The sequence below is a fragment of the Bufo bufo genome, chromosome 2 (assembly GCF_905171765.1).
Source record: "Bufo bufo chromosome 2, aBufBuf1.1, whole genome shotgun sequence".
NCBI lineage: Eukaryota > Metazoa > Chordata > Amphibia > Anura > Bufonidae > Bufo > Bufo bufo.
In genome coordinates this window covers 50,145,502-50,173,328 of record NC_053390.1, presented here as the reverse complement: position 1 = coordinate 50,173,328, position 27,827 = coordinate 50,145,502, and the positions used below count along the sequence as shown (strand labels likewise).

Here is a 27,827-nt window from a genome sequence, read left to right as displayed (position 1 = left end):
ACGGATCCGGTACTAAAACCATTGTAAGTGAGTGGTGGGCGGATCCGTTTTCCTTTGTGTCAGAGAAAACGGATCCGTCTCCATTGTGAGTCATGACGGATCCGTCTTGATCAGTTTCCCAGGACGCACTCAGAAATGCAGCTTTCTGCGCTTTTGTGTGCGTCATGGGAACGCCATTAAACAGAACGGAAGGCATTCTGGTGCACTCCGTCCCCTTCAGTTCAGTTTTGTCCCCATTGACAATGAATGGGGACAAAACTGAAGTGTTTTCCCCGCTATTGAGACTCTATGACGGATCTCAGTAGCGGAAAGAGAAAGCGCAGATGTGAAAGTAGACTTAAGGAGCGCAGTGTGAACTAAATCCAGTGGTGCAACATTGATTTATTTTATTTTTTTACCCTGCTGAGGGGTTAACAAAATGTTGTCCAAAAATATCACAGCACCAACAAGTAAGTTAAGGAAAAGCTCATCCATCCATCTCATTTCTTGTCTGTCTGTTTATCTTATAGCTATTTATCCATCTAAAAACGAGAAAAATACTTTCCCAAGCGTGGTTCATGCATGTAGTCTAAAGGACAATACAGTTGAAGTACGCTTGGGAGTGCTGCAGTATTTTTCTACTTTTTAATAATTTGGGACAATGGTCATGTCCTTGGCTGCTGGCACAGGAACACTTTGAATAAGCTTGTGCTGCGTAAATGTTGTTTTTTTCTATCTAATATCTGTTAATCTATTATTCTCATAGCTATTTATCTATCTATGTAGCTTCTATCTGTCTGTCTTTGTAACTCATATCTATCTATCTATCTATCTATCTATCTATCACTGGCGTACATAGAGAAGTAAGGGCCCCATAGCAAGGATCAAACCGGGCCCCCACACAGGACAGAAGGGTTTCTCAGTAAACACCTTTCAATGACCCTAATTTGCTAAAAGTTGTTCCTTTAGAGAAGGGATGGCCAACCTGCGGCTCTCCAGCTGTTGTAAAACTACAATTGTCACCATGCCCTGCTGTAGGGTGACAGCTGTAGGCATTCTGGGCATGCTGGGTGTTGTAGTTTTGCAACAGCTGGAGAGCCGCAAGTTGGCCATCCCTGCTTTAGAGTGTAGAGTCCTGACCAAGTTTTCACCAGTAGAAGAGGAGATAATCCCAACTAAGACTGGGCCCCCTCTTGCCCTGGGCCCCATAGAAGTCGCATGGTCTGCCGCTATGGTAGTTACACCCCTTCTATCTATCTATCTATCTATTATCTATCTATCTAATATCTATCTATCATCTATGTATCTAATATTACAGTCCTGATCAAAAGTTTAAGACTAGAGATGAGCGAACTTCTGTTTTAAGTTCGGCGTCTAAAGTTAGGCTTCCGGTTAGCGGAGGATCCCGATATGGATTCCGAATTCCGTTGTGGTCCGTGGTAGCGGAATCAATACTGGCCGATTATTGATTCCGCTACCACGGACCACAACGGAATTCGGAATCCATATCGGGATCCTCCGCTAACCGGAAGCCGAACTTTAGACGCCGAACTTAAAACAGAAGTTCGCTCATCTCTATTTAAGACCACTTGAAAAATGGCAAAAAATCATATTTTACATTGTTGGATCTTAACAACGTTCCAAATAGAGCTTCAACATGCAACAAGAAGAAATGAGAGTGAGACAAAACATTTTTTGAGCATTCAATTAATTGAAAACAACGATTAAACTGAAACAGGCTGTTTTTCAGCTGATCCAAAGTTTAGGACCACATGCCTTTAAAAGGCCAAATCTGTGCAAAGATGTGGATTCATTGTCATTTTCTGTCAGGTAGTCACACGTTGTGATGGCAAAGGCAAAAAAACTCTCTCTTTTTGAACGTGGTCGGGTTGTTAAACTGCATAAGCAGGGTCTCTCACAGCGCGCCATCGCTGCTGAGGTGGGACGCAGTAAGACAGTCATTTGGAATTCCTTAAATGATCCTGAGGGTTATGGAACAAAAAAGTCAAGTGGAAGTCCCCAAAAAATTTCACCAGCACTGAGCCGAAGGATCCAATTGGCTGTCCGTCAAGACACTGGACGATCCTCGACCCAAATTAAGGCCCATAACCATCAGACGGCATCTGAGACTGAAGGGCTTCAAAAACAAAGTTTTATTCTCTGATGAGAAAAAATTTAACCTTGATGGTCCTGATCATTTCCAACGTTACTGGCATGACAAGCAGATCCCACCTGAGATGTCTTCTACACGCCACAGTGGAGGGGGCGCCATAATGGTCTGGGGTGGTTTTTCCTTCAGTGGAACAATGGAGCTTCAGGAAGTGCAGGGGCATCAAACGGCCGCTGGCTATGTCCAGATGTTGCAGAGAGCATTCCTCATGACTGAGGGCCCTCGTCTGTGTGGTAACGACTGGGTTTTTCAACAGGACAACGCTACAGTACACAATGCCCGCAGGACAAGGGACTTCTTCCAGGAGAATAACATCACTCTTTTGGCCCATCCTGCGTGTTCCCCTGATCTAAATCCAATTAAAAACCTTTGGGGATGGATGGCAAGGGAAGTTTACAAAAATAGACAAAAGTTCCAGACAGTAGATGGCCTTCGTGCGGCCGTCTTCACCATTTGGAGAAATGTTCCCACTCACCTCATGGAAACGCTTGCAGCAAGCATGCCGAAACAAATTTTTGAAGTGATAAACAATAACGGCGGAGCTACTCATTACTGAGTTCATGTTTGGAAGTTGGATTTCTGTTTTTGGGGGGTTTAGGTTTTTTTTGGAGGTGTGGTCCTAAACTTTTGATCAGTTGAAAAACCGCCTGTTTCAGTTTATTCGTTGTTTTCATTAAATTGAATGCTCAAAAAATGTTTGGTCTCACTCCCATTTCTTCTTGTTGCATGTTAAAGTTCTACTTGGAACCTTGTTAAGATCCAGCCATGCTAAATAGGATTTTTTGCCATTTTTCAAGTGGTCTTTAACTGTTGATCAGGACTGTATCTATATATCTATCTATCTTTCTATCTAATATACAAAAACTGACGAGATTCCACGGCACGTCCAAAAATAGTGTAAGTTTATTTCACCAGAAAAAACACTCAGTGGGATCTTTCTCAAGCAGTGGTGATAACAGAAATGGTGCTCAGATATAGGTAGATACAGTGCTGCCCATAATTATTCATACCCCTGGCAAATTTGGACTTAAAGTTACTTTTATTCAACCAGCAAGTAATCTTTTGACGGGAAATGACATAGGCGTCTCCCAAAAGATAATAAGACGATGTACAAAAGGCATTATTGTGGGGGAAAAAACATAATTTCTCAGCTTTTATTTACATTTGTGAAAAAAGTGTCCAGTTGGCGAAAAAAAGGAGAAGCCTTCAACCCAAAGAACACCATCCCCACTGTCAAACATGGTGGTGGGAACCTAATGCTTTGGGGGTATTTTTCAGCCAATGGACCGAGGAACCTAATCACAGTAAACGGCACCATGAAAAAAGAGCAATACATGAGGAATCTCAACGACAACATCAGGCAGTCTGCAGAGATACGTGGCCTTGGGCACCAGTGGACATTTCAGCATGACAATGACCCAAAACACACAGCAAAAGTGGTGAAGAAATGGTTAGCAGACAACAACATTAACGTTTGGAGTCCAGACTTGAATCCAATTGAGAATCTGTGGAGGGAGCTAAAGATCAGGGTGATGGCATGAAGACCCTCCAACCTGGAAGATTTGGAGCTCATTGCTGAAGATGAATGGGCAAAAATACCTGTGGAGACATGCAAAAAGCTGGTCTGCAATTATAGGAAGCCTCTGATTGCTGTAATAGCCAATAAAGGCTTTTCTATTGATTATTGAGAAGGGTAGGAATAATTTTGGACTGGACACTTTTTGCTCAAATGTAAATAAACGCTGAGAATTTTTTTTTTTCCCCACAATAATGCCTCTTGTACATCGTCTTATTATCTTTTGGGAGACACCTATGTCATTTCCTGTCAAAAAATTACTTGCTGGTTGAATAAAAGTAACTTTAAGTCAAAATTTGCCAGGGGTATGAATAATTATGGGCAGCACTGTATATACACACCCACATAATAATTGATTAACAAGAACAATTAGTTCAAAAGTATAAATAAAAAGTGATACATCGTAAGACTAAATATATAGACATAATTGCTAGTGTATATAAAACAGGATGCAAAAGTGTAAAACTCCAATCCTCGAATACAGTTATATAGTATAAAAGTGCAATCCATCATAAAGTGTAATCATTACCAGATTAAAAACATCTGTGAATCCACTTGTGATATCAATTAGAAACATCAGTGTGCGATATATAGATGAAGTGTGTAGACACCAACCAGCATGGAGAAACCTCCCCGCTTGAGCGTCTACTGAATCACATTGCGCATGTCCACAATGACGTCCGCTGACATCAGCAGCGATGGGTCGTGGGATCAAGCGTAAGAGGCGCAATCCGCGCCAGCGTATCACAAAGGTCCCAGTGTATCAAATACTAGGCAACATCAGGAGACGCTCACTGTCACTGCCTATGGTAAAATAGCTCATAAATAGAAAAATCTAAATCTTGTGTATACAAGCTCCTTTATCTATGAATGTTCTCCCTGGAAATCCCTTTAAGCTCTTTGCCTGTTGGTGGTAATTCCCGTCCGTTGTGTCTCATGTTCTTCTAGATTCTACATGGTCAGTTACTGCGAGCGCAGCCACAGAATAGCGGTGGGAGCTCGTCTCGGGACAGTCGCCCTGTACGACATAAGGACTGGAAAATGTCAGGTAAGTCGGAGGGCGGAGCCTCCCGCGCATTTGCCGCGCTTTGCTTCTTTTCTTGCTGTGATATTTTGTCTAATGCAATAAAAGATCAATACTTTAATGAAGAGAGTAAGCCGCCGGTGCTCTCCGCTATCACGAGATCAGAGGGCAGGTCAGCCACCGGCAGCGATGGAATTAAAGTACTCGCCGCTTGGCAAAACACGCATTATGTTTTGCTGTCATCAGATCATGTCGCTCGCGGATCTTTGAACCGGACACGTTTTAATGTAATGAAATATGGAGAGCGCCTGTCAGCTGAACGGTGAATGGTGATGTCAAGGGATGCTTAAAGGGCTCTCCTACCCACCAGACCCTACAGACGTCGTCATAATACTCACCTTTATCATTCTGCTCCAGTCCCTGCCAATCCGATGGCTCTGTCCTGACATGATAATGTGTCATTAATGATGTCACGTGGGCCTGGTGATAAGTCGTCCACTGAAATGCAGCCGTTTGCTGTCCTGGTCACATGACCTTTATAAAAATGTCCAGAGATCACTGCTCCGTAAAGCGGCCTCTGTAACAGTAGCTCACGAGTCACGGAGGAGCAGGATTTTTACAAATTTGTGGTGATTTGTTTTCTAATTTTCCATTTTACATTAGAAAATCCTGAAATCTTGCAGTTTTTCTCTGACCATTGAGCATTATAATATGCTGTAGAGATCAGTTCTCAGCAGTCATCTCATTATAATCACAAGCAGGATTACAATGACTGATAACATGTGTGTGTATATGTGTAATTTGTATATATATATATATATATATATATACACACAAACCAGATGATCCACCATTCATGATAGTTGATATCACAGCTCACCTCCTCCCCCTCCCTGCACCATGACCTCTGCACAGGTCACAGAGTATGTCCACAACGCACACCCTTAGTGGTCAGTGAAACATCGCCATTCTACAGATTCCCTTCACCATCAGTGTTTTGCTAAAGTCATCACACCGAATGCAATATTAGTCGCCTATCAAAGTGCTGACTCCGCACCTGTAAATAACCCTGTAGATGTTTCCGTATTGTCCGCAGTAAGCCGGGGTCGTCACTCTTGACCTAGCCTTGTGCCTGCAGATCCCTGGCCTGTGATAGGACTCTGCGGAGTAGAAAGGATTCTGCTGATGTCAGCAAAGTCTACACAAGATGGTCAATATCAGCATCTCCACACTTAGGAGTCTTTTCTAATCCTAAGAAAGGCCAAGTCCTGGGAGGCCATCGAGTTGCAGTGAAGTGTGAGGGGTATGTGCAGTTCAGGAGTCAAGAAAAGCTGGGTGACAATAGTCCTGGTCGTTTTTCATAGTTCGACCTGTTTTATGTAAAATGTGGGTGAAAGCCAACACGTATATCATAAGTGATGCACCAGGAATAGTCTCCCCTGCTTTGTCCTGACGGACACATTTAGTGGTGCCATAATATGTCCCATCTCTCAGAAGAAAACTAATATCTCCTGGGAAGCTGTCGCTGCCCCTACAGGGGCAATGTAGAATTACATACTGGCCAATCGAACAAATGGCCGAGTATGTAATAGGTGGACGGGTCTGGTCCTCCAACGCAAGAACCATTATTCTCTAATGTCTCAGTCCTCCCCTGATGTTGGGTTGGGGGAGAAGGATCATACATGTTGGATTTCCCTTGTTCCAGCAGGAGATAAACTGCTGCCAGAGGTGACTGGAGAGGACTTATTTTTGTCTCCCGATTGGAAATGCCGAGCATGCATGTGTATGGGGTAGTAGGGAGGAATCACCATCCGCTGAAAGAGCATCTGCTGGAAAGCTATGTAAAGTGTATGGCAACCCTTCAGAGCAGCATGCGAGACAGTAAATATAATGAATTTTGAATTTACAAAAAAAAAAAAACGTCCTTAGGGGGTTAATTCCGCCAGGCCTTTATTTGAAATCTCTATCTCCGACCTATTCCCTTTGCTTCCATGCCTGCCAGATGCACTTCCAGTACATACCACAATGCTCGGGTTCCCAAAAATCACATTTCCTTCACTTGTGCACTTTTATAAATGACCTTCTACGAGTCCAATTTTTTTATTTTCTTTTACCCTTTGAATGAAAATGTTATTTTGCTTAAATCTGATAAAATCCCGAGCAATCAATATTGGAAAATTAGATTGTCCCCGTCGAGAAGGAATACAATAAGATTAGGACTAGAAGTCCAGAATCTTTCGGTAACACCCTGGTCGTTGGGCGCACAGTGCATTTCTAAGAGGAGCGGGTGCGAGAAGAATGCAGTGGTGTGGCCCCGTGTCTGCAGCGGCAAGGGCAAACAAGGCCGGGGGGGAGATTTCCATTGCAGATTCATTCAGGCTTGTGTGTGGCAGTCAGCACTTAACTAGGCTTTTTATCAGCACCTCTGACCTGCACTAACCACTTCAGAAACGTCTCTGTAAATATAGGGCGCGCTCTGCCGATATGGAGATGCTCAGTGCGCACGGCAGCTATTGATCTGGAGGTTTGGAACACGTTTGATTTTTTTTTTTTTTCTCCAAGGGGAAAACTAATGATTTTTTTTAGGACTGGTTCTCCCCTCAAATCACGTTTATGTAAGCTTTGGGCTTTTTTGTATAGAAATGTGATGTTTATGTTGCTTCTTGATTAACTATATGCAGTAGAGCAACATTACTGAAATCATTAGTAATGTTTGCTTACTTTTTAAGTATCTTAAAGGCATTTTCCCATTTTTCTGGAGAAAGGAGGTCCCCTAACCTTCCTTGCCCACCAGGCAAGACGTTTGTCAGCTCTGCTATTTCTGTAACCACCTTAGAGTTGAATAATAGGTGGCATCCAAGAATTTGCCCCTTCTTCCCTGCTTTCATGTGTAGTATAGATTCTATGAACCTTGCGTTATATATCACGTGCCACTTGGGAGACACACCACCGCTTGGCACACGTGAACCCCCTCCGTGCTGGAGGTTTACAAGTGGGGACCGGAGCGTGCCAGACGCAGCAATGGTCCGAAGGAGCTGGAACCAACCAGTGGGGAGCAGGTAAGTATGCTTCGCAAGTCCGGCATGGAGAGAGCGGGAGCTACAAAGTGTTAAAAAGCTGAAGAACCCTTTCAGATATTGCCGACTCCATTAGTACTGATGGCCTATCCTCAGGGTAGGCCATCAGTATCTGACTTGGTACCCCTGCTTTAGAGTAGTTCCAGCACCAGAACTGTACCATTGTATAGTGAACAGAGCTGGTCACTGTAGTAGTCACTTCAATGTGAGTAGCTCTGACCCCCACCAATTAGATATTGATGGCCTATCCTTAGGACAGGCCATCTGTACTAAAGGAACGGAGAACCCCTTTAAGGTCCTTTTACACAAGCTGAGAATCTGTGCAGTTATCTGTCACGGTCCCTCCTGTGACAGAGGTTAGAAGATCTGAGAGACTGGTTGCACGTTAGGTTATCTGACAGCCTATCTGTTTTCACTTGATGCAGTGTTGTTGTTGGTAATGACCACACCTCTTGTCTTAGGTGGAGCTTGTGGTTATTACTGCTCCTCTATTTAGTCTGGACTCTTCATACCATGCGGTTGATATTATCTGCCTGGTGTTGGAAGAGCTGGTGTGTTGTCCTCCTCTGAGTTCCTGCTCATCCTTTTTCTATTGAAGATTAGTGTACTTCCCTAAGTATTTTGTTGTTCCGATTTGCTCGTTGTTTACTAGGCCTCAGGGAGACGCTGGTACGTTCATCTGGGAAGCAACCAGTGGTCTCAGACCCTGTCACTACTCCTAGGGAGTTTCAGGGTTACTAGGGCCTAGGTTTCCAGTGTATGAATATTCCCACCTTCAGGGTCTATTCATACTGACAGGTGTCAGGGCTAGGTTTAGGGTTTCCTAGTTGGTGGCCTTTTCCCTTTCCCTAGCCGTGAGGCCTAGTTTCTGGTCATTTTCCTTTTGTTGTCATTCTATATACCTCCCCTCCCCCTACATTGTGACATTATCAGGAAGGAGCGGTCTCCATAATTAAATGTGCAGCCGATCAACCAATGAACCAGCAAACTCTTATCCTCTATCCATATTTAATGGTGCCCCTAAAATCATCATTTGCTGGCAGCAGATTGTCCAGTGCCAACAGGGAACTGCTGCTGGCAAGCAGTTCTTCTGTATGGAAATGAATAATCGCAGTAGCAAATACTCGTTCCCATACAGAGGGGAGGATTGCTGTAAATGCAGCTCTCCCCTCTGCGCCACGATCACCGGGAACGAAACAGTCGCCTTGTCGGTTCACCCATGTAAAGGACCTTCACTCATACGTTCTGCCTCCTACTGTGTCGAATCACACAGCACATAAATGATGTTTGCCTCTAATGGCAGAAGAACTGTTTCCTATCAGCTCCATGGATTAGCCACATGCTAGCCTGATATAAACGCACAATGCGTGGCATGTACTTCCCCGTGGCATGTACTGCCTAATGAAAAATTCATACTCCTCTGCTCCCCTCGTCTGGCACCCTGGATGCGTTCAGCAATTTTCCGGTCCTCATCTGGGTCATGAATTGCTTGGGGACACATCACCGCTGAGGCCACTCTTTGGCTTCAGCAGCGCACCTGACCCCCAGCTTGGAAGTAAACAGTCCGGGCAGGACTAGAAGATCACTGAACGAAGACAGGTCACCAGATTAGAGTGGGGGGGGGGGGGGGGGGGGGGGGCAGGTGAGTATCATTTTTTTTTAATTTTTTTTTAGTGCCACATGCTCCAGGGGCCTTGGTAAAAATTTGAAGTCCTGGAAATCCCCTTTAAGAGTACATCCACATGGTATATAAATACAGCAGAAAAAAAGCGCGTAAATCCATGGCAAAGTCCACAACACCTGCAGGCGCTGCAAAGACTGAAACGCGCGGTGGAAATCCACAACATAAAGTGACCCGCCGCTGCTTTAAGATCCTCACCCCCAGTCAATCTCTGCTGTCGATTTTAAATTTTTTTTTTCCCCTGCAAGTCTGCGGATCAGATTTTGCAGAATATCATCCACTTTGCTGTTACTGCTAAACCGTGGATTTTCTGCCTGCAATTAAAATCCGCAGCGGATCCGCCCCGTGCGGACTCCCCCCTTACATTTTACAGGATGTGAGCGTGTTGCATTAGAACAGACACATGCATAACCCATGCAAATGGCAAGTCACGCCGCCAGCTACTGTGACGTAACCTGAAGACGGTGCTGGCATCGGCTTGTTATTACTGTACAGGTTTTTGATTGATACACAGAGTATTGTAGCATTTTTTGAGCTTCCTTTTTGGAGGTTTTCCTGCAGTCATAATAGTATATTGTGGGGAGTGTGACATGGCTGTGTCCTTCCCATGGCTGTATTGATTTGCCCTTCAGCTGTTTGCAGTGCATAGAGAACCCAGGGCCTTGTTGTTGATTATCTCTACACAATGTCTCTGTGAGCATTATTGACCCATTGCAGCTTACTGCCTGTGGCTCTTGATTTTTCACACCGTCTCCATGACACTCCTAATAAAACATACTATGTTATTGCTCCCTTACTCTGGGAGTCAACTTGTATAGCTGGAAAACGACTGAAGCACTTTCTGGAATACATTTATTGTTGGCTCGCAGTTCGGGGGTCTACAGAAATGTGTGGGTTTTTTGGTTGTTTTTTTTGTTGTTTTTTTTCCATGGGTGCAGGTATTTCCTTTTAGGTGGCATGACCTTCTCCGAGAAGGTTCAAGAAGAGAGTATCGGCAAAGGAGAACTGTATTATTATTATTATATTACTGACTTGTATAGCGCTGACATATTCCGCAGTGCTTTACAGACATATTATCGCTAGCTGTCCGCAGCAGAGCTCGCAATCTAAGTTCCCTATCAGTATGGCTTTGGAGTGTGGGAGGAAACCAGAGAACCCGGAGGGAACCCACACAAACACGGGGAGAACATGCAAACCCCATGCAGATGTTGTTCTTGGTCAGACTCGAGCCTAGGACCCCAGCGCTGCAAGGTGCCGGTGCGAACTACTGAGCCACCATTGTGCCCATACTGTTCAGCACCGGACCCCATTGACTATATCGGGATCCAGCTGCTTTACAGTGAAATGTTGGCATTGGGTCTTACAAAAACCGTTGCATGCAGCGGTTTGTCCGGCCAAAAAAAGGCACAGAGAACAGCTTGCCGGATCCTGAAGTGTGAACCTACCCTTATGGACCAGTAATTTGGTGTGTGCATGGCATCAAGATTGATGTGTGAATTGAGCAGCTCTTTCTTCCCCTCTAACAGCCTGAAGTCTCAGCATATGTTCTCAAGTAGCAATCAACTGCGGAATTACATCCAATTAGCTAAGGAAATGCTCAGTACTCTTCACCGCTCATATTGAATAGGCTTTGTCGGTGAGCAAACACTTCTATTATGAGAGGCCAGCTTTGTCCTTTTTACCCTGATGACCAGTATACAGTCCTTGGTGACTGTTTTATCCACTCCTCTGATTATATGTTTTTATTTTATATTTCAACTGTCTGTGGCTGTGTTCACATCACGTTTTTGCCCCACATTTAACGTATGCGTTAAAAGGATGCCCCCTACAGGACTTTGTAGAATAGAAGAGCAAAGTATCTTAAAAGTGGGACAAAAATGTGATGTCAACAGCCCCTAAAACGGGTATTATTTCACTGTGGGATCGAGATTTAGTTTTCCCCTTGATGTTTTGTACGTATTTGACATTCAACAATAGATCGAAATCCAAAAGCTCCCACCATTTTCTTCACGGGCATTACAGACATTATTGGACAAAAATTTAGGAAGATGGCTTCCTTAAAGGAATCTTCTAATCAATATAATTTATACCATTGACTTTGAGTTTGGTACCACGTTACCAACAGTGATGTGGCCTGCGCAAATGGTCCACCTTAAGGGCTCATTCAGACAGCCGTAGTGTTCTGCGGACCACACATGACCGGCCCTATGATGTGACTATTCTTGTATGCAATGACTATTCTTGTATGCAATTGCGGGCAAGAATAGGACTTGCTCTATCTTTCTTTTTGCTCTATCTTTCTTGTGGGGCTGTATAACGGTGTGCTGTCCGCATCTTTTGCGGCCCCATTGAAGTGAATGGGTCCGCACCCGTTACACAAAGTTGCAAAACGGATACGGACCCCTTCATACGGTCGTCTGAATGAGCCTTAAAGTGACCTTCTGGTTCACGAAAAAAAATATTCACATTAAATGAGGAATGAACAGGACACTTACCTGGTGTCCTCCTTTTTATCTTTCCAGCCGCAGATCCGCCAAATCCCGAGTTCCTGTTCTGTCATCCAAGATGGCCGCACCGCTTCTCTGACTATACTGTGCATTTAGTAGCCAGGACACTTCCTGCTGCCCTTCGATTGGCCAGCACTGCTCTTCTCTTGGATTGGCCAGCACTATTCACATGAGCAGCGCTGGCCAATCCAAGAGAAGACTGGACAAGCATAAAGTGCCTTCGACTACCGATGTTCAGTCTTCACATGGCCACAGTGGTCCCAGTGAATGGGACTGAGTTGTAATACCAAGCGCAGCCACTATACAATGTACGGCGCTGCAGCACTCATTCGAGCTGTGTGGCTTCCTCAAACAGCTTATCACAGGGGGTGCAGGTAGTTGGACCCCCACCAATCAGGTATCGATGCCATACCCTAAGAATAGGTCATTAGTGTTTAAGTCCTAGAAAACCCCTGTTCGTAGTATTTTGTGTATGGATCATTTATATACAGTATTTGTACAGGTCAATCATACCAACCCCTTGATTGTCTCTTCTTGAGACTAAACTACCAGTCTTTGGTTGAGTTTTTCCAGGTCCCTTATCAATATTCTGCTCCTTTAGTGAAATTAGTTGGTGTGCATTCATGGACTAAGATCTCTTCTCCACGTCTCCGCTCAGCGCTCACATGGTAGGATACAACCCACTTGCCATAAACAAATGGGACCTTTCTCTTAAGGACTGTTTAAAGATATACAATGTCCAAACATTATCGAACACATCACATTACATCCTCATCATAGTATTACTAGGCTCTCTGAGGCTGTCAGAGATGTAATACATGATCAATAACTCAATAACTTGTTAAGTCCCACAGAAGGCCATAAGGTAGAACTTCCAAGACTCATGTTCTACCATGTGAATATCCTTCTTTTCAACATCTCGCAGATTTCCACGTCATTACCCCAATTATCAATTGCTTCTCTTCTTTCTTCTGTAAAAAAAAAATGGGATGTTCTAGTCAACAACTCCTTCCCTGGATTCACAAATAGGTGCACGCTCTGATGGTTCTTGATAAGCTCATCTGAACAGTTTAGATGCACTTGGCTCCTGGAGCTGTTATGGAAGATCAAAATTTCCTGCTTGACTTGTTTGTTTAAGAGTGTTTGATCTTGATAGATGTCACCTAGTCTTCATAGATCTCCTAATGATAGCTATTAATCTTCTCCAGGTGTCGCCTACTGAGCAAGTCTAGAAAAACTGAGTAACAATCCATATCATAGTTGTAATGGCCTCCATAATTGGGGTCATGAGTCTTCTCAAAACCAAAGGTGTGGTGGTATTTTTAGCAGATTATTTTTGTGACATGTGATGACTGGGGGTTTCCTCAGCTTTAACTTTATGGCCGTTTGCCTGCTTCGGCCATTGGCAGCACAAACAGTCGGTGAGCATGGTTGGCCATTGGGTGACCAGACAGTTTGGTCTTACCCTTAGGTTCTTCCATATAATACAGCTGCTTAGAATGGTGTTGTGACTTTCTGCTGGGATAGGGAAAAAGAGTGTTTTCATTTGGCGCCTGGTCACAGAACTATGGCTTGTGAAGATGATATACACTATGAAACACTAGGAAAACAAAAAAGCACTGGGGCTGGTTTCTCAGATATCGAGGGACAAGCATTAGGTTCATGCAGTTGACTGAATAAATTCAGCTGCTTTTAAGTGCTTGGTAATATATGGTACTGTGACTTTCTTCTGGAATAGTGAGACATAGAGCTATTTCAGTGTTTGCCTGGTCACCGAACAGTACATATGGCTGATGCAGACAGCACACTGTGAAAAGCTGGGGGGAAAAAGCACAGGGGTGCTTATAGGTGCTTGAAAATATGGTATGGTACTGTGACTTTCTGCTGGGATAGGGCGACAGAGCTACCCTAGTTAGCGTCTGGACACAGAGCTATTCTCATTGCTGAAATAATGTATCAATTTGGCATGAGACCGAATGTACCGTATTTTTCGGACTATAAGATGCACCTGACCATAAGACGCCCCCAGTTTTAGACAATAGGAAATTAGAAAATAAATATTTTCTACTAATTATAGCTGGACCACTCTGACTGCTGACTTGAGATGCAAGCAAGATTTCTTCCTGATACCGTATTTTATGAACGATAAGACACAGTAACATAGTACATAAGGCCAAAAAAAGACATTTGTCCATCCAGTTCGGCCTGTCACCCTGCAAGTTGATCCAGAGGAAGGCAAAAAAAACTGTGAGGTAGAAGCCAATTTTGCCCACTTTAGGGGAATAAAAAATTCCTTCCCGACTCCAATCAGGCAATCAGAATAACTCCCTGGATCAACGACCCCTCTCTAGTAGCTATAGCCTGTAATATTATTACACTCCAGAAATACATCCAGGCCCCTCTTGAATTCCTTTATTGTACTCACCATCACCACCTCCTCAGGCAGAGAGCTCCATAGTCTCACTGCTCTTACAGTAAAGAATCCTCTTCTATGTTTGTGTACAAACCTTCTTTCCTCCAGACGCAGAGGATGTCCCCTCGTCACAGTCACATTGCTGGGGATAAATAGATGATGGGATAGATCTCTGTACTGACCCCTGATATATTTATACATAGTAATTAGATCTCCCCTCAGTCGTCTTTTTTTCTAAAGTGAATAACCCTAATGCTGATAATCTTTCAGGGTACTGTAGTCCACTCATTCCAGTTATTACTTTAGTTGCTATGTCTGCCTTGTTCACAGGAGCCCAGAACTGTACACAGTCCTCCATGTGTGGTCTGACTAGCGATTTGTAAAGTGGTAGGACTATGTTCTTATCACGGGCATCTATGCCCCTTTTGATGCAACCCATTATCTTATTGGCCTTGGCAGCAGCTGCCTGACACTGGTTTCTACAGCTTAGTTTGCTGTTTATTAAAATTCCTAGATCCTTTTCCATGTCAGTGTTACTGAGTGTTTCACCATTTAGTATGTACGGGTGACTTGCATTATTCCTTCCCATGTGCATAACTTTACATTTGTCAGTGTTAAACCTTATCTGCCCAAGCCTCCAATCTATCCAGATCCCTCTGTAGTAGTATACTGTCCTCTTCAGTGAGTCTTATAGTCCAAAAAATACCATAATTCCCAAGCACATTACATGTATGAGTCTTTTTTCTAGTAATTTTGGGTGAGGTGCGCAGTTTTGAGTTCGGGTCTGAGCTTCTCTGTCTAACAATGAAATTTTATTTTTGCTTGGGACTCATTGTGAAAAGCTTGTATCCGAAACTTCTACGCTGACAACTTGTTGAGCAGATTTTGATGAATATTATTGATTATTTCACTCACTCTCAGTGGCGGGGCTTGATATACGGACAGGGCTGCCATCCAGCGAAACGAAGACTCCATCTTGGTAATGGACTGGTGTTTGATAACAATAATTGATGTTTCACAAGTGAATTGAAAAGTTGTTGCTTGTGTCCTGGATATTGAATTGGCTTCTGTCAAAACAGACATCAGGTGTTTTTTTTTTGTGGGAAAGAAAATTAGAAGTTTATGTGGGGGATGCTTCACTCTTAGTAGCACAGGCTTATACCTTGTACAGGGTGATGAGTCATTTTTGAACTGCACCGATATTTACTTTGTTTAGTGGTGGTGCTGGCACTGTATCTGACAACGTATTGCATGTCCGCTTGGTAGACACCCAGAATACACAACTTAAAGGATAGACTACATCTAGAAGAAAGGAGATTTCTACATCAACATGGAAGGGGATTCTTTACTGTAAGAGCAGTGAGACTATGGAGCTCTCTGCCTGAGGAGGTAGTGATGGTGAAGTCACTAAAAGTTCAGGAGGGGCCTGGATGTGTTTCTGGAGCGTAATAATATTACAGGTCATAGTTCCTAGAGATGGGTCGTTGATCCAGGGAGTTATTCTGATTGCCTTATTGGAGTCGGGAACAACTTTTTGAGGAAATTTGACTTTAGCCTCATGAGGGTTTTTGCCTTTCTGTGGATCATTGCAGTATTATAGGCTGAACTGGATGGACAGATGTCTGCTTTCAGACTATGTTCAACAAATACTGTATACTCAGTATAAAAGTTGTTACTTTGTACATTACTTATGCTGTAATGATCGTTTTACATGCTGTATTATACTCCAGAGCTGCACTCACTATTCTGCTAGTGAAGTCACCACTGTGTGCATACCATATTTTTCGGGCTTCCGACCCCCAAGCTGCATCAGAGCTCAGATCAGACATCTGTATCAAACCCCCATTCCTCCTCAGATCAGACCCCAAACTCCATCAGACCAAAAATAAATTAATTGAATTATCTCTCCTGCTCCAGACCAAGCACTGTTCCTGTACTTACTGCTCCCTGGTCTATCTGTAGGCTCCGTGCTGCACTGTGACGTAACATCACACAGTGTCAGGTCATAGTTCACACCTACGTGCCCTAGGTACATTACTTATCCTGTACTGATCCTGAGTGACATCCTGTATTACACTCCAGAGCTGCACTCACTATTCTGCTGGTGGAGTCACTGTGTATACACATTACATTACTTATCCTGTACTGATCCTGAGTGACATCCTGTATTACACTCCAGAGCTGCACTCACTATTCTGCTGGTGGAGTCACTGTGTATACACATTACATTACTTATCCTGTACTGATCCTCAGTTACAGCCTGTATTATACTCCAGAACTGCACTCACTATTCTGCTAGTGGAGTCACTGTGTACATATATTACTTGTCCTGTACTGATCCTAAGTTACATCCTGTATTATACTCCAGGGCTGCGCTCACTATTCTGCTGGTGCATTCACTTTGTACATACATTACTTATCCTGTATTGATCATGAGTTACATCCTGTATTATACTTCAGAGCTGTACTCACTATTCTGCTGGTGGAGTGAATTTTAATGGGGCCATAAAAGATAAAGACAGCACACTATGTTCTGCCCGCATCCGTATGTCCGTTCCGCGGCACCACAAAAAACATAGAACATGCCCTATTCTTGCCCGCTTTGCAGCCAAGACATCCTGTATTATCCTCCAGAGTTGCACTCTCTATTCCGCAGGCTTTGAAATTTGAAACCCTGCTTGTTCAGGGTCTGTGCAGAACTTGCTTTGGTGAATTGCCTTCTGGAAAGATTCCTGTTTATAGCTTGTACTTTACAGTACGTTTGATTTAGAGAAAACCTGCATTACAGGAGCTCAGTTATAGGTTATGTCTAACAGCCAGCAGAACTGTAAACGCAGCTCTGGAGTATACAAGGTGGTAATGTCTGCATTGAGCTTTTACTTAGCCATGTCCAACAGTCCCAAATAGTTGAATGCAGTGGCAACATACTTGTGCATAAGTGACCACCGCTCCATTCAAACAGACGAACACGTGCACCCATTCTAATCATTGGTAGGGGCCCCAGCGGTCAGACCCCCTCTCATCAGACACTTATCCCCTGTCCTGTGTTTAGTCGTTTGTCACCTGCGTTGCTGTATACATAGTGCAGCTCTCTGGTGTCTGTCTAGTCATTCTAGCACCCGCACATATTTCATCTGGATGGATAGGTTAGAATTCCATTTTTTCTTGCATTCTCCCGGCTGCGGTTGCTAGGGTAACATCCGTGCATAGTGATGAGGTGTTACTTGATAAAGTGGATCTGTCACGCAGGTCTGAAAAATCTAACATTAAAGTTAATCTGAGTTCTAGATAGCGACACAGCTGCATGATGTCCTCGTGCAAAGACGACTGGTGGGGAAAGAAACAAAAGCTGCAGCCCACAGATACCACAGGAAGGTTCTTTTTTTGCCAGTGGGGTTACCCTAAAGCGTTATCTCTCATCCACTCCTGTGTATCCCCAAACTTCCTATTTTCTTCTACAGCCCTTCCTTCCCTTTGATGTCGCCATCGCTGGTGCTGCCCTGGATGTTTACATGCCGAACTTCCTGTTTTGGCAGCTTCCTGCTGATTTTGACCAATGCCTAGTGCTGACTTCTATCTAAGCGCTCGCTCTGCCCGGCTCATACACCTCCCCTCTCATACACCTCCCCTCTCATACACCTCCCCTCTCTTTCCTCACCTTTCCCCACACCTCCCCTCTCCTTCCTCACCCACCCCCTACACCTCCTCACTCTTTCCTTGCCCCAACCCCCACACCTTCTCTCTCCTTCCTCGTCGGCCCCCTACACCTCCCCTCTCTTTCCTAGCCTGATCCCGCCCACACCTTTGTTCTCCTTACTCGTCCACCCCCTACACCTCCCCTCTCTTTCCTCGCCCAACCCCCACACCTCCGCTCTCCTTCCTCGTCCGCCCCCTACACCTCCCCTCTCTTTCCTTGCCCGACCCCCCCCCCCCCCACACCTCCACTCTCCTTTCTCGTCCACCTCCTACACCACACCTCTTTCCTTGTCCGCCCCCCCACACCTCCCCTTTCCTTCCTCGTCTGCCCTCTACACCTCCCCTCTCCTTCCACGTCCGCCCCCTACACCTCCCCTCTCCTTCCACGTCCGCCCCCTACACCTCCCCTCTCTTTGCTCTTCCGACTCCCCCCACACCTCCCCTTTCCTTCCTCGTCCGCCCCCTACACCTCACCTCCCCTCTCCTTCCTCATCCACCCCCCTACCCCTCTACTCTCCTTCCTCGTCCACCCCCTTACCCCTCCACTCTGCTTCTTCGTCCACCCCCCCTACCCCTCTACTCTCCTTCCTCTTCCACACCCCTAGCCTTCCACTCTGCTTCCTCATCCACCCCCTACACCTCCACTCTCCTTCCTCGTCCACCACCTACACCTCCCCTGTCCTTTCTGGCCCACCCACCTAACGATCCCGCTAGCTTTCGACCTAAATCAAATAGCGTGAGCCTGATGGGTCCGAGCTAATTCTTTCATGCGCTCTGGGAGCCCAGCTTGTCTCTTCACCCTGGAATTCTACTGTGCAAGCGCTGAGGGAAGCAATGCTTCTCCCAGAAGGCAACTTGTCTGCACTGTCAGTGATGTCAGCGATGGCGCCTCTGCGTTGCAGGGGACCGGAAGATCGGATGCAGGTTCCGGAATGTCATATCAGAGCAAGCGCCAGAATCTGGACGGAAGAAGTCATGTGATCGTGGCGCAGAAGAGGAAAGATGAAGTTATTTTAGAAAGTTGTCTTGCTACAGTGCTTCCTTCCACAGGTTTAATACAATATACTGTCAACCCATAGGGCTCAGAGAACCCCTCTATAGTTTTTTTTTTAATTTTTAAAGAGTTGTACGGGATTATTAAAACATGGCTGCATTTTTCTTGAAACAGCGCTGCACCTGCACACAGGTGGTTTCAGGTATTGCAGCTCGGCACTTTGTGAACAAGCGAGGTGCTGTTTCTGGAGGAAAGCAGCCATGTACTGCTATTTTATTTATATAGCGCCAACATATTCTGCAACAATGTACATAGTTTGTCATCACCTGCCTGTCCCCATCCCAAATGAACCTATTAATATGTTTGTTTGTTTTTTTTTATTGTGGGGGAATACTGAAGTCCCCGGACGAAACCCAGGCAAACATAGGGAGCACATGCGACTGTGGCCCTCGGTCGGATTCTGAATCCAGTGCTGCAAGGCACCAGTGCGAAGGTGATCAGGTTATGATGAGAGTTGTAGTTTCACCACATTGGGTGGGAGCTTACACACGGCGGCACCAGAGGATGGACATGCACTTGCGTTGGTGCAGGCCTGCCACATCTGATATCGCCTGATTCCAAGACTAATGAACGAATATAAGCTGTAATTGCTGATTGGTCGCCGGAGGTTACTATATTAGTAAGTACTCCGTGTTCTCCGCGGCGCTGCATGTCGCCCCCATCTCGTCCAGAATTACCTAATAATTGTGAAGAAAGCAAATTAGCCACTGGATGTCACTCGCCTTCAAGTCCTGCTTGTTTAGGATGTTTGCATAACTGTTATTGATCCGGCCGTGATTTAGTGCTCACTAAGCAGAAGCCGGGAATTGCCCCACGTGCCGATCTGCGCTCCCCGTGCTAAACCAATATGTCCAATGGCCCGCATTGTTTATTATGTTTCTGATTAGATTCTCAAAAAATTAGCTTTTTGTTGCTATTTTTAAATTTTCCCTTAAAAAAAATGTAAAAATACATTTCTAGAATCCAAATTTTAAAAAAAAATTAAAAAAATCTGTAGTTTCTCAAAATTGTAGGAAAGCCGGGTCATAACGGTGAAGACGCGTGGGGGCTGCTTACATTTTTGAGCTCTGGTCCTCTGCTTACAGTTGGGGATTGGGTTTGGGGGGTTCATCCCTCCATAACTGGGCAGGGTTGTTTATTAGGTGTCTGCCGGTCACCCAGCTTTCCCAAGAAGGGATATAAATATAAGAATGGCTGAACCCTCAATTGTCAGTGATAAGAGATCACTAAGATACGATATCACTTACTGATGAATGGTGGTCCGAACGCCAGGACCCCCAGCAATCCCTCACAGTGTTTTCCTTCCTAGAGATTGCAAAAAAGCCGCCGTTAGGACAAGTGCACTCGACCGTATGCGTTTTGCTTTCTGCAAATTGCGGATCCGCAAAATACGGATACTGTCCATGCTGCATCCACATTTTTTGCAGACTCGTTGACTCCAAAGGGTCCGTGGTCCACATTTTGCTGCCTAGCACAGGCCATTTTGCGGAACGGACATGCGGATGCGGAAAGCACATGGATCATACGTGATAAATGCTATTTGCTGAACTGACACAACCCCTTTAAGGCCTCCGTTCTGCAGGAGTCCTATGGGAGGACGGCCCTCAACACTAAACTAAGGTAGGTGAGTAGCCCATTTTCATAGGCCCGAGGCCGATTTTACCCAATTATTCTCAGGTCTGGGAAAACGTTAAATACGATAGGGAAATGTTGGGATTTAGCCCTGACGCCGAACCTTCCCCCCCCCCAAGGGATGCGCTCTAAACTCCGGAGAGGTCATATGCAAAACTTGATTGACATAGCTGTGCAGGTAGACGAGAATACGCCCACGACAAAAAACGTAAATTGCCTCATCATTGGCAACCATCTTGCCAGTTGAGGAGAGAAAAGCAGCAACATAGCTGCCACCTTGTGTAGCTAGTTTTTTTTATAAAGAGGCGGGGGGATCCCTTCTAAAAAGGATGGGTTACCCGATGTGGGAAGAGGTGTGGAACATTGGAGAGGAAGACCCTCATTTTCCTAATTAGTTGCCAGCCCATTATTCTGCCCATTTCCTACATTCGACATCAGCAGCTCGTAGCTCATGAATGAAGTCCCGTGGTGCTGAGCGGGCTCGGTGGGTATATAAGGTGCGTGGTAGGCTGTCTGCACACATATCCCTCGTTACTGTCATGGGTACAAGGGACAAACTTCTGCCTATGGTTGTGTGCCATTTTTGGAGCATGGCAATGTCATATCTCGTCCATGAGGAAAAGAGAAGTGATGGCAGCCTGCTGTTAAAGGGGTTGTCCACTTTCTGCATTAATCTCACCCCCCCTCAGTGGCCATGGGTACCGATGTAAACAAACTGCCGTGTCCAGAACTTCCTAAGATAGCGGTTGTATCCTCTACTGTGCAGACACTGGAACATTCGTTATCAGCACAGAAGCATAGCTTCCCAGTGTCTCCGTTTGTGCTATTTCAGCGCCTGCGCAGTAGAAGACGCAGCCGCCATCTTGGAAAGTTATGAACCCTGCAGTGTGGTACTCAAGTGCACTGGGGGACATGTCCTGAAGAGACAACCCCTTGAACCGCACCAAACGTGTAATGTAACGTGCATCATCTTGATCAATTTGGCGCAGTTTGCAAATTTCTCTGCGAGTGTTAGATCTGTGTTCTGCCCGCCAGGCATCTCCATACACAAGGCTGTGAAATGCTAGGTTTCATCTATTAGTCCTTTAATTACATATGTGAGGGAAGCTGTGATGTCGCTGTGTGGAAATACCGAGGATCTGTAATGAAGGCGCACAGATTTATAACGGACGTCTGTCACTTTCCCAGGAAATCCTCGGAGTGATGTATAACCGGGAGCCTGGCTGCTTTATGGGAATCGCTGCACTGCAGCTCCTTCTAAGTCCAAAGTGCAGCTCGGGAAAATTCCCCTCCTGACGTGCGCACCAGTCTTTCTCCAGAAATGTCCCGCTCCTCTCGCTCTGCAGCTCCAGCAGATAGACATCTGGTTACCCTGCCTGGTAATCCTCAGGCCCCTGATGCTGTTTGGCTGGATTTGTATACAGGCCTCCTATGTCTGGGATACATTGCTATCCCCTGTAGACACATGTAGTGAAGTGACCACTTACATGGACCGGACTGTCTCCATTGGTTTCTTTCTGTGTGCAGCCTGCCGGATGAAGCGCCAAACATATGTGTAGGCTGACCATCTACATAACTCTGCAGAGGGACCGGAGACCAGCATGGAAAACGCCCCCCCTCCCCCTCCTGTACTGTATATTCTTTAATCCGCTACATACCCCTTGACATAATATTACAATGAGGTCCAATTACCTGCCACTGTCTATTTCATATCTATCTTTTTATGTCTCCATCTATTTATCTATTTCTTATATATTTGTCTATAATATATCTATCTCATATCTATCTATCTATCTTATATCTATCTATCTATCTTATATCTATCTATCTATCATCTATCTATCTATCTTATATCTATCTATCTTATCTATCTATCATCTATCTCATATATATCTATCTATCAATCTCTCTATCTATCATCTATCTCCTATCTATATATCTATCTCATATCTATCTATGTATCGAATTTCATATTTGTCTCATATCTATCTTATATATCTTTCTGTCTATCCTATTTCTATCATCTATAACATATCTATCTACCGTATGTATATCTATCTGTCTATCTAATATCTATATCTATTTTTCTTTCCTTTTATCTGTAACATATCTATCTCTATGTATCTATGTACAGTACAGACCAAAGGTTTGGACACACCTTCTCATTCAAAGTTTTCTTTATTTTCATGACTATGAAGGCATCAAAACTATGAATTAACACATGTGGAATTATATACATAACAAACAAGTGTGAAACAACTGAAAATATGTCATATTCTAGGTTCTTCAAAGTAGCCACCTTTTGCTTTGATTACTGCTTTGCACACTCTTGGCATTCTCTTGATGAGCTTCAAGAGGTAGTCCCCTGAAATGGTCTTCCAACAGTCTTGAAGGAGTTCCCAGAGATGCTTAGCACTTGTTGGCCCTTTTGCCTTCACTCTGCAGTCCAGCTCACCCCAAACCATCTCGATTGGGTTCAGGTCCGGTGACTGTGGAGGCCAGGTCATCTGGCGCAGCACCCCATCACTCTCCTTCATGGTCAAATAGCCCTTACTTTCAAAGTTTTCCCAATTTTTCGGCTGACTGACTGACCTTCATTTCTTAAAGTAATGATGGCCACTCGTTTTTCTTTACTTAGCTGCTTTTTTCTTGCCATAATACAAATTCTAACAGTCTATTCAGTAGGACTATCAGCTGTGTATCCACCTGACTTCTCCTCAACGCAGCTGATGGTCCCAACCCCATTTATAAGGCAAGAAATCCCACTTATTAAACCTGACAGGGCACACCTGTGAAGTGAAAACCATTTCAGGGGACTACCTCTTGAAGCTCATCAAGAGAATGCCAAGAGTGTGCAAAGCAGTAATCAAAGCAAAAGGTGGCTACTTTGAAGAACCTAGAATATGACATATTTTCAGTTGTTTCACACTTGTTTGTTATGTATATAATTCCACATGTGTTAATTCATAGTTTTGATGCCTTCATAGTCATGAAAATAAAGAAAACTCTTTGAATGAGAAGGTGTGTCCAAACTTTTGGTCTGTACTGTATATCTATTTATCTATCTTTTACCTATCTATAACATATCTATTTATTTATCTCATCTATATATATATATATATCTGTCTATCTCATATCTATATCTATTTTTCTTTCTTTCTATCTGTAACATCTCTATGTATCTCTATCTATTTATCTATCTTCTATCTATCGATCTATAACATATCTATTTATTTATCTCCTATCTATATCTGTGTTTGTCATATCTGTTTCTATATATCTATCATATCTGTTCTGTATTATGGATGATTTGTGTGAGTATTTATATATTATATTGATGTATAACATTTTATATATACGCTGTAAACCCTGTGAGGACTAAGAGAACTGAATAACCTCAATAATTTCACAGGAACGTGTCGCCTATAAAACATTTTTACATCCCGTTTCCCTCCACATTTTATGGCCCGTTCCACCTCCATTGCCTTTTATACTGTGTTACTTACTCAGCTTCCGTATCATGTATTTAATATGGTGATTGGTTACAGAGAGTCTGGTGTATTATAGCTACAATATAAGATCCATTCAATTGTCTAACTCTCCCCCCTCTCAAACCCCACCCTCCAGACACCCATAGGGACACAGTTACACGTTTCTATCTGCATGACAAGCGCCTTTGTGCAACTTTATATTTTGTCAGTGATTGTGTATTTTATGGGTGCACTTAGGTGATGGTACACTCCATGGCAGAGGTCGACCTGTTCGAGAGACCTCTGGGATCTCACAATGTTATTATGTGCTGATCTGAATGGGATCCGAACAGGGGGGGCGTTGGGGTAAATGATTGAAGGAAATAGCAAGGACAGGGGCAAAATACAAGGAAATGCTGCGATGAGGTCAGGGGAGAAAATTGAATTTGCATCAGAAGAATGGGGGAATGCGCGTAATTCGTGTAGCGTGTTCCGGGACGAGCCCATCTCTTGGAAGAGTCTTGTGTCTTGATGCACGCTTTTCAAGCTTTTGTCAGAGCTGTCAATCCTCGTCTTCCTTTATCTGCCCCTTCGTCTGCACTGGGTGAAATGGTGGAGGGGGATGGGCAGGTTCTCTCCCCTGCCCGGCATTTAGGAAGATGCATTTCCCAGAAACCACATTTTCCTTTTTCTGGAACGAGCTAAAGAAAGAACAGTCATCATCATAGTCAATGATGAAGGTACAGAGTGCAGATAAAGGGCCCGCGCTAAAATAGCTTCATGTCAAACGCGCCTGCTGTGGGAAACGGCATCACGCAAAATTTTCTGTAGTGTCTTTTATCCCCGTTATAGGCGATTGAGGAAAGTTTGCCACCAATCTAGAGTCCAGGCTGCTGAGCTCACCGAGCATTGTCTTGACTGGCTCCAATCCTAGCAGGACAAGGAGTCTTCTCATTCACTGACAGCAAGCAAGGATCTTAAAAATGGTGCAGAATTTAAGCCTAAGCTATATTAGAAGTATGCCTGTAAACTGTATGCTTAGATAGTTTGGGTCCATCCAAATTACACCACTTATTCTCCCTTTCAGTTCACCTCTGACGGTAGTGTTATACAATACGTAGGGCAAGTATCAGGAGAGGCCACCTTTTTGGAGCCATTACTCCAATGTACCAATTACTTTTTTAGTGTTAATGGGGCACGACAAGAGGACACCATATGGGACTAAAGGTGCCCATACAGATAAAATGACCTGAAATGGCCGACCACCTAAGGGTGGTGTCACATGTGGCTATTTCTGCCACAAAAACCTGTGTGTGACAGTGCCCTGATGGTTATGGGTGTTTCCCAAATTACCCCCAATGGCTGATGTCGGAGGAACAAAGAATTGGGCTGTTTATACTCAACTGTGATAAACTGCCGACAGAAGTATCTTATCTCCATCAAGAACACATGTACGTGTCGAACCCAACATACATGTGTATGGAGGAGTCAGTAGGAATAGTTATCTTAGGTGTATGGATACTTAGATGTCACTGGTTATCTAGTCTACATAAAGGGTTCTCTGGTCCCATAATGAAACTTTTTTTCTTGATCTGCCCAGAGTACCGCAAACACTGAATATCTGAATTTCATGTCAGCGCTTTTCTTCCCTTGTTCTCAGCATCACTGCATCCTGGCAGGATGTTGACATGCAGAACTTCCTGTTTTCATCAGCTTCCTGTTGAGTTTTCTGTAATGTTTCACAGACCTAGCTCCGCTCAACTAAGATGAAAAGAAGAGGTGTACGAGGCATGACTACTGCAGCGGGAAAAGTCTGTCAGGCAGATCAAGCCCTGAGAAACATTACAAAACAAAGCATTCCCGGGATTGGTTAGAAATCCCAAAAGGAAGCAGAAGTTCTGCATGTAAACATCCTGCCAGGATGCAGTGATGCTGAGAACAGGGGAATGAAAGCGCCGATGTGAAACACAGGTATATGGGGCAAAAATATGCAGTGTTTAGGGTTCTCCGAGCAGATAAAAAATGCGATTATGAAGCTGGAGAACCCCTTTAAAGGCATATTGTTATCAGATAACAATCTAGTGTTTTAATCAAGTTTGTATGTTTAACCCCTTGAGGCAAATGGACATACCTGTACGTCTAGATTGCATGTAACTTAGCCCAATCGGGCATACAATTTTGTCCGAGCTTCAGAATGTCCCCTTTTCATCAGACACAGTGACAGAGAAGCGATCGCAACTGTCACAGACTGCACGGGACCAATTACACACGGTCCCATGCTGCCAATCGCTGTGATTGGCCAGTCCGTAACAGACATGCGATTTGTCAGCCCCCAAGTGCCTGATTTTACTTCCTCCCCAGGCCTTAAATTTGATGCCACTGTGTTCGAGGCCACCAATTTCCCCCCCCCCTTTTTTTTATGATCCCCTAATTTAATGGTGGAGCAAAGCAACATTAAGGCCTCTTGCAAACGACCGTATGTATTTTGCGGTCCACAAAAAACAGATCCACAAACAATACGGATGATGTCCGTGTGCATTCCGTATTTTGCGGAACGGAACAGCTGGCCCTTCATAGAACCGTACTATCCTTGTCCGTAATGCGGACAATAATAGGACATGTTCTATTTTTTTGCGGAATGGACATAAGGAAACTGAATGCACACGGAGTAACTTCAGTTTTTTTGCGGACCCATTGATGTGAATGGTTCCGCATACGGTCCGCAAAAAAACGGTAAGGACACGGAAAGAAAATACGTTTGTGTGCAAGAGGCCTAAGAGTATTAGGGTACTTTCACACTTTCCGGCACTGAGTTCCGTCACAGGGGCTCAATACCGGAAAAGAACTGATCAGTTTTATCCCCATGCATTCTGAATGGAGAGTAATCCGTTCAGGATGCTTCAGGATGTCTTCAGTTCAGTCATTTTGACTGATCAGGCAAAAGATAAAACCGTAGCATTCTACGGTTTTATCTCCAGCGAAAAAGTTTGAAGACTTGCCGGAATGCCCGATCCGGCATTTTTTTTCATAGGAATGTATTAGTGCATTCAAAATACCGGAATGCTGGATCCGTTTTTCCGGTCTACTGCCGCAAGTGTGAAAATAGCCTTAGATGGACGTTCTTCTCTTGCAAGCAGGGTGAGAGGAATGAATATAGGAGAGATGGTTTGCAAATCTTTTTATTTTTTGCTGATTCTTTTTATAAGCTTTTTTTTGGGCCTATATTTTATGCAGTGGTGGGTAAGTTGGAAGTGGGACCTGCCATTCCCCCTCCCTCCAGTGCAGGATTTCCAGGTTGCCCTCAGTCACCTCACTGTATAAAATTTCTTACTATACCCCTAGGTGAATACTGTGAAGGGTGTCACCTGACAAACTAAAAATTCTGACTATACTCATACTCATACTAAAAGTTCTCATTGTACCCCTAGATGAATTCTTTGAGCGTGTAGTTTTGAAAATGAAGTCACTTTTTGGGGGTTCCTTTTTTTTTATTTCACCTAAGAGCAGCCTCTGCAGTTGTCAGCCAGTGCTGTGTAAATGACCAAATT

General features: G+C 44.2%; 1 protein-coding gene across 2 annotated transcripts in view; it reads left to right on the top strand.

Moving 5' to 3' along the window:
* Positions 1-27,827, top strand: part of WDR7 (WD repeat domain 7) — a 363,534-nt gene that overhangs the window by 294,725 nt on the left and 40,982 nt on the right. For both annotated transcript variants that reach the window (XM_040421053.1, XM_040421054.1), the window contains one exon: positions 4,674-4,773. In XM_040421053.1, the coding sequence (XP_040276987.1) occupies positions 4,674-4,773 (100 nt within the window). The remainder of the gene's footprint in view (positions 1-4,673; positions 4,774-27,827) is intronic.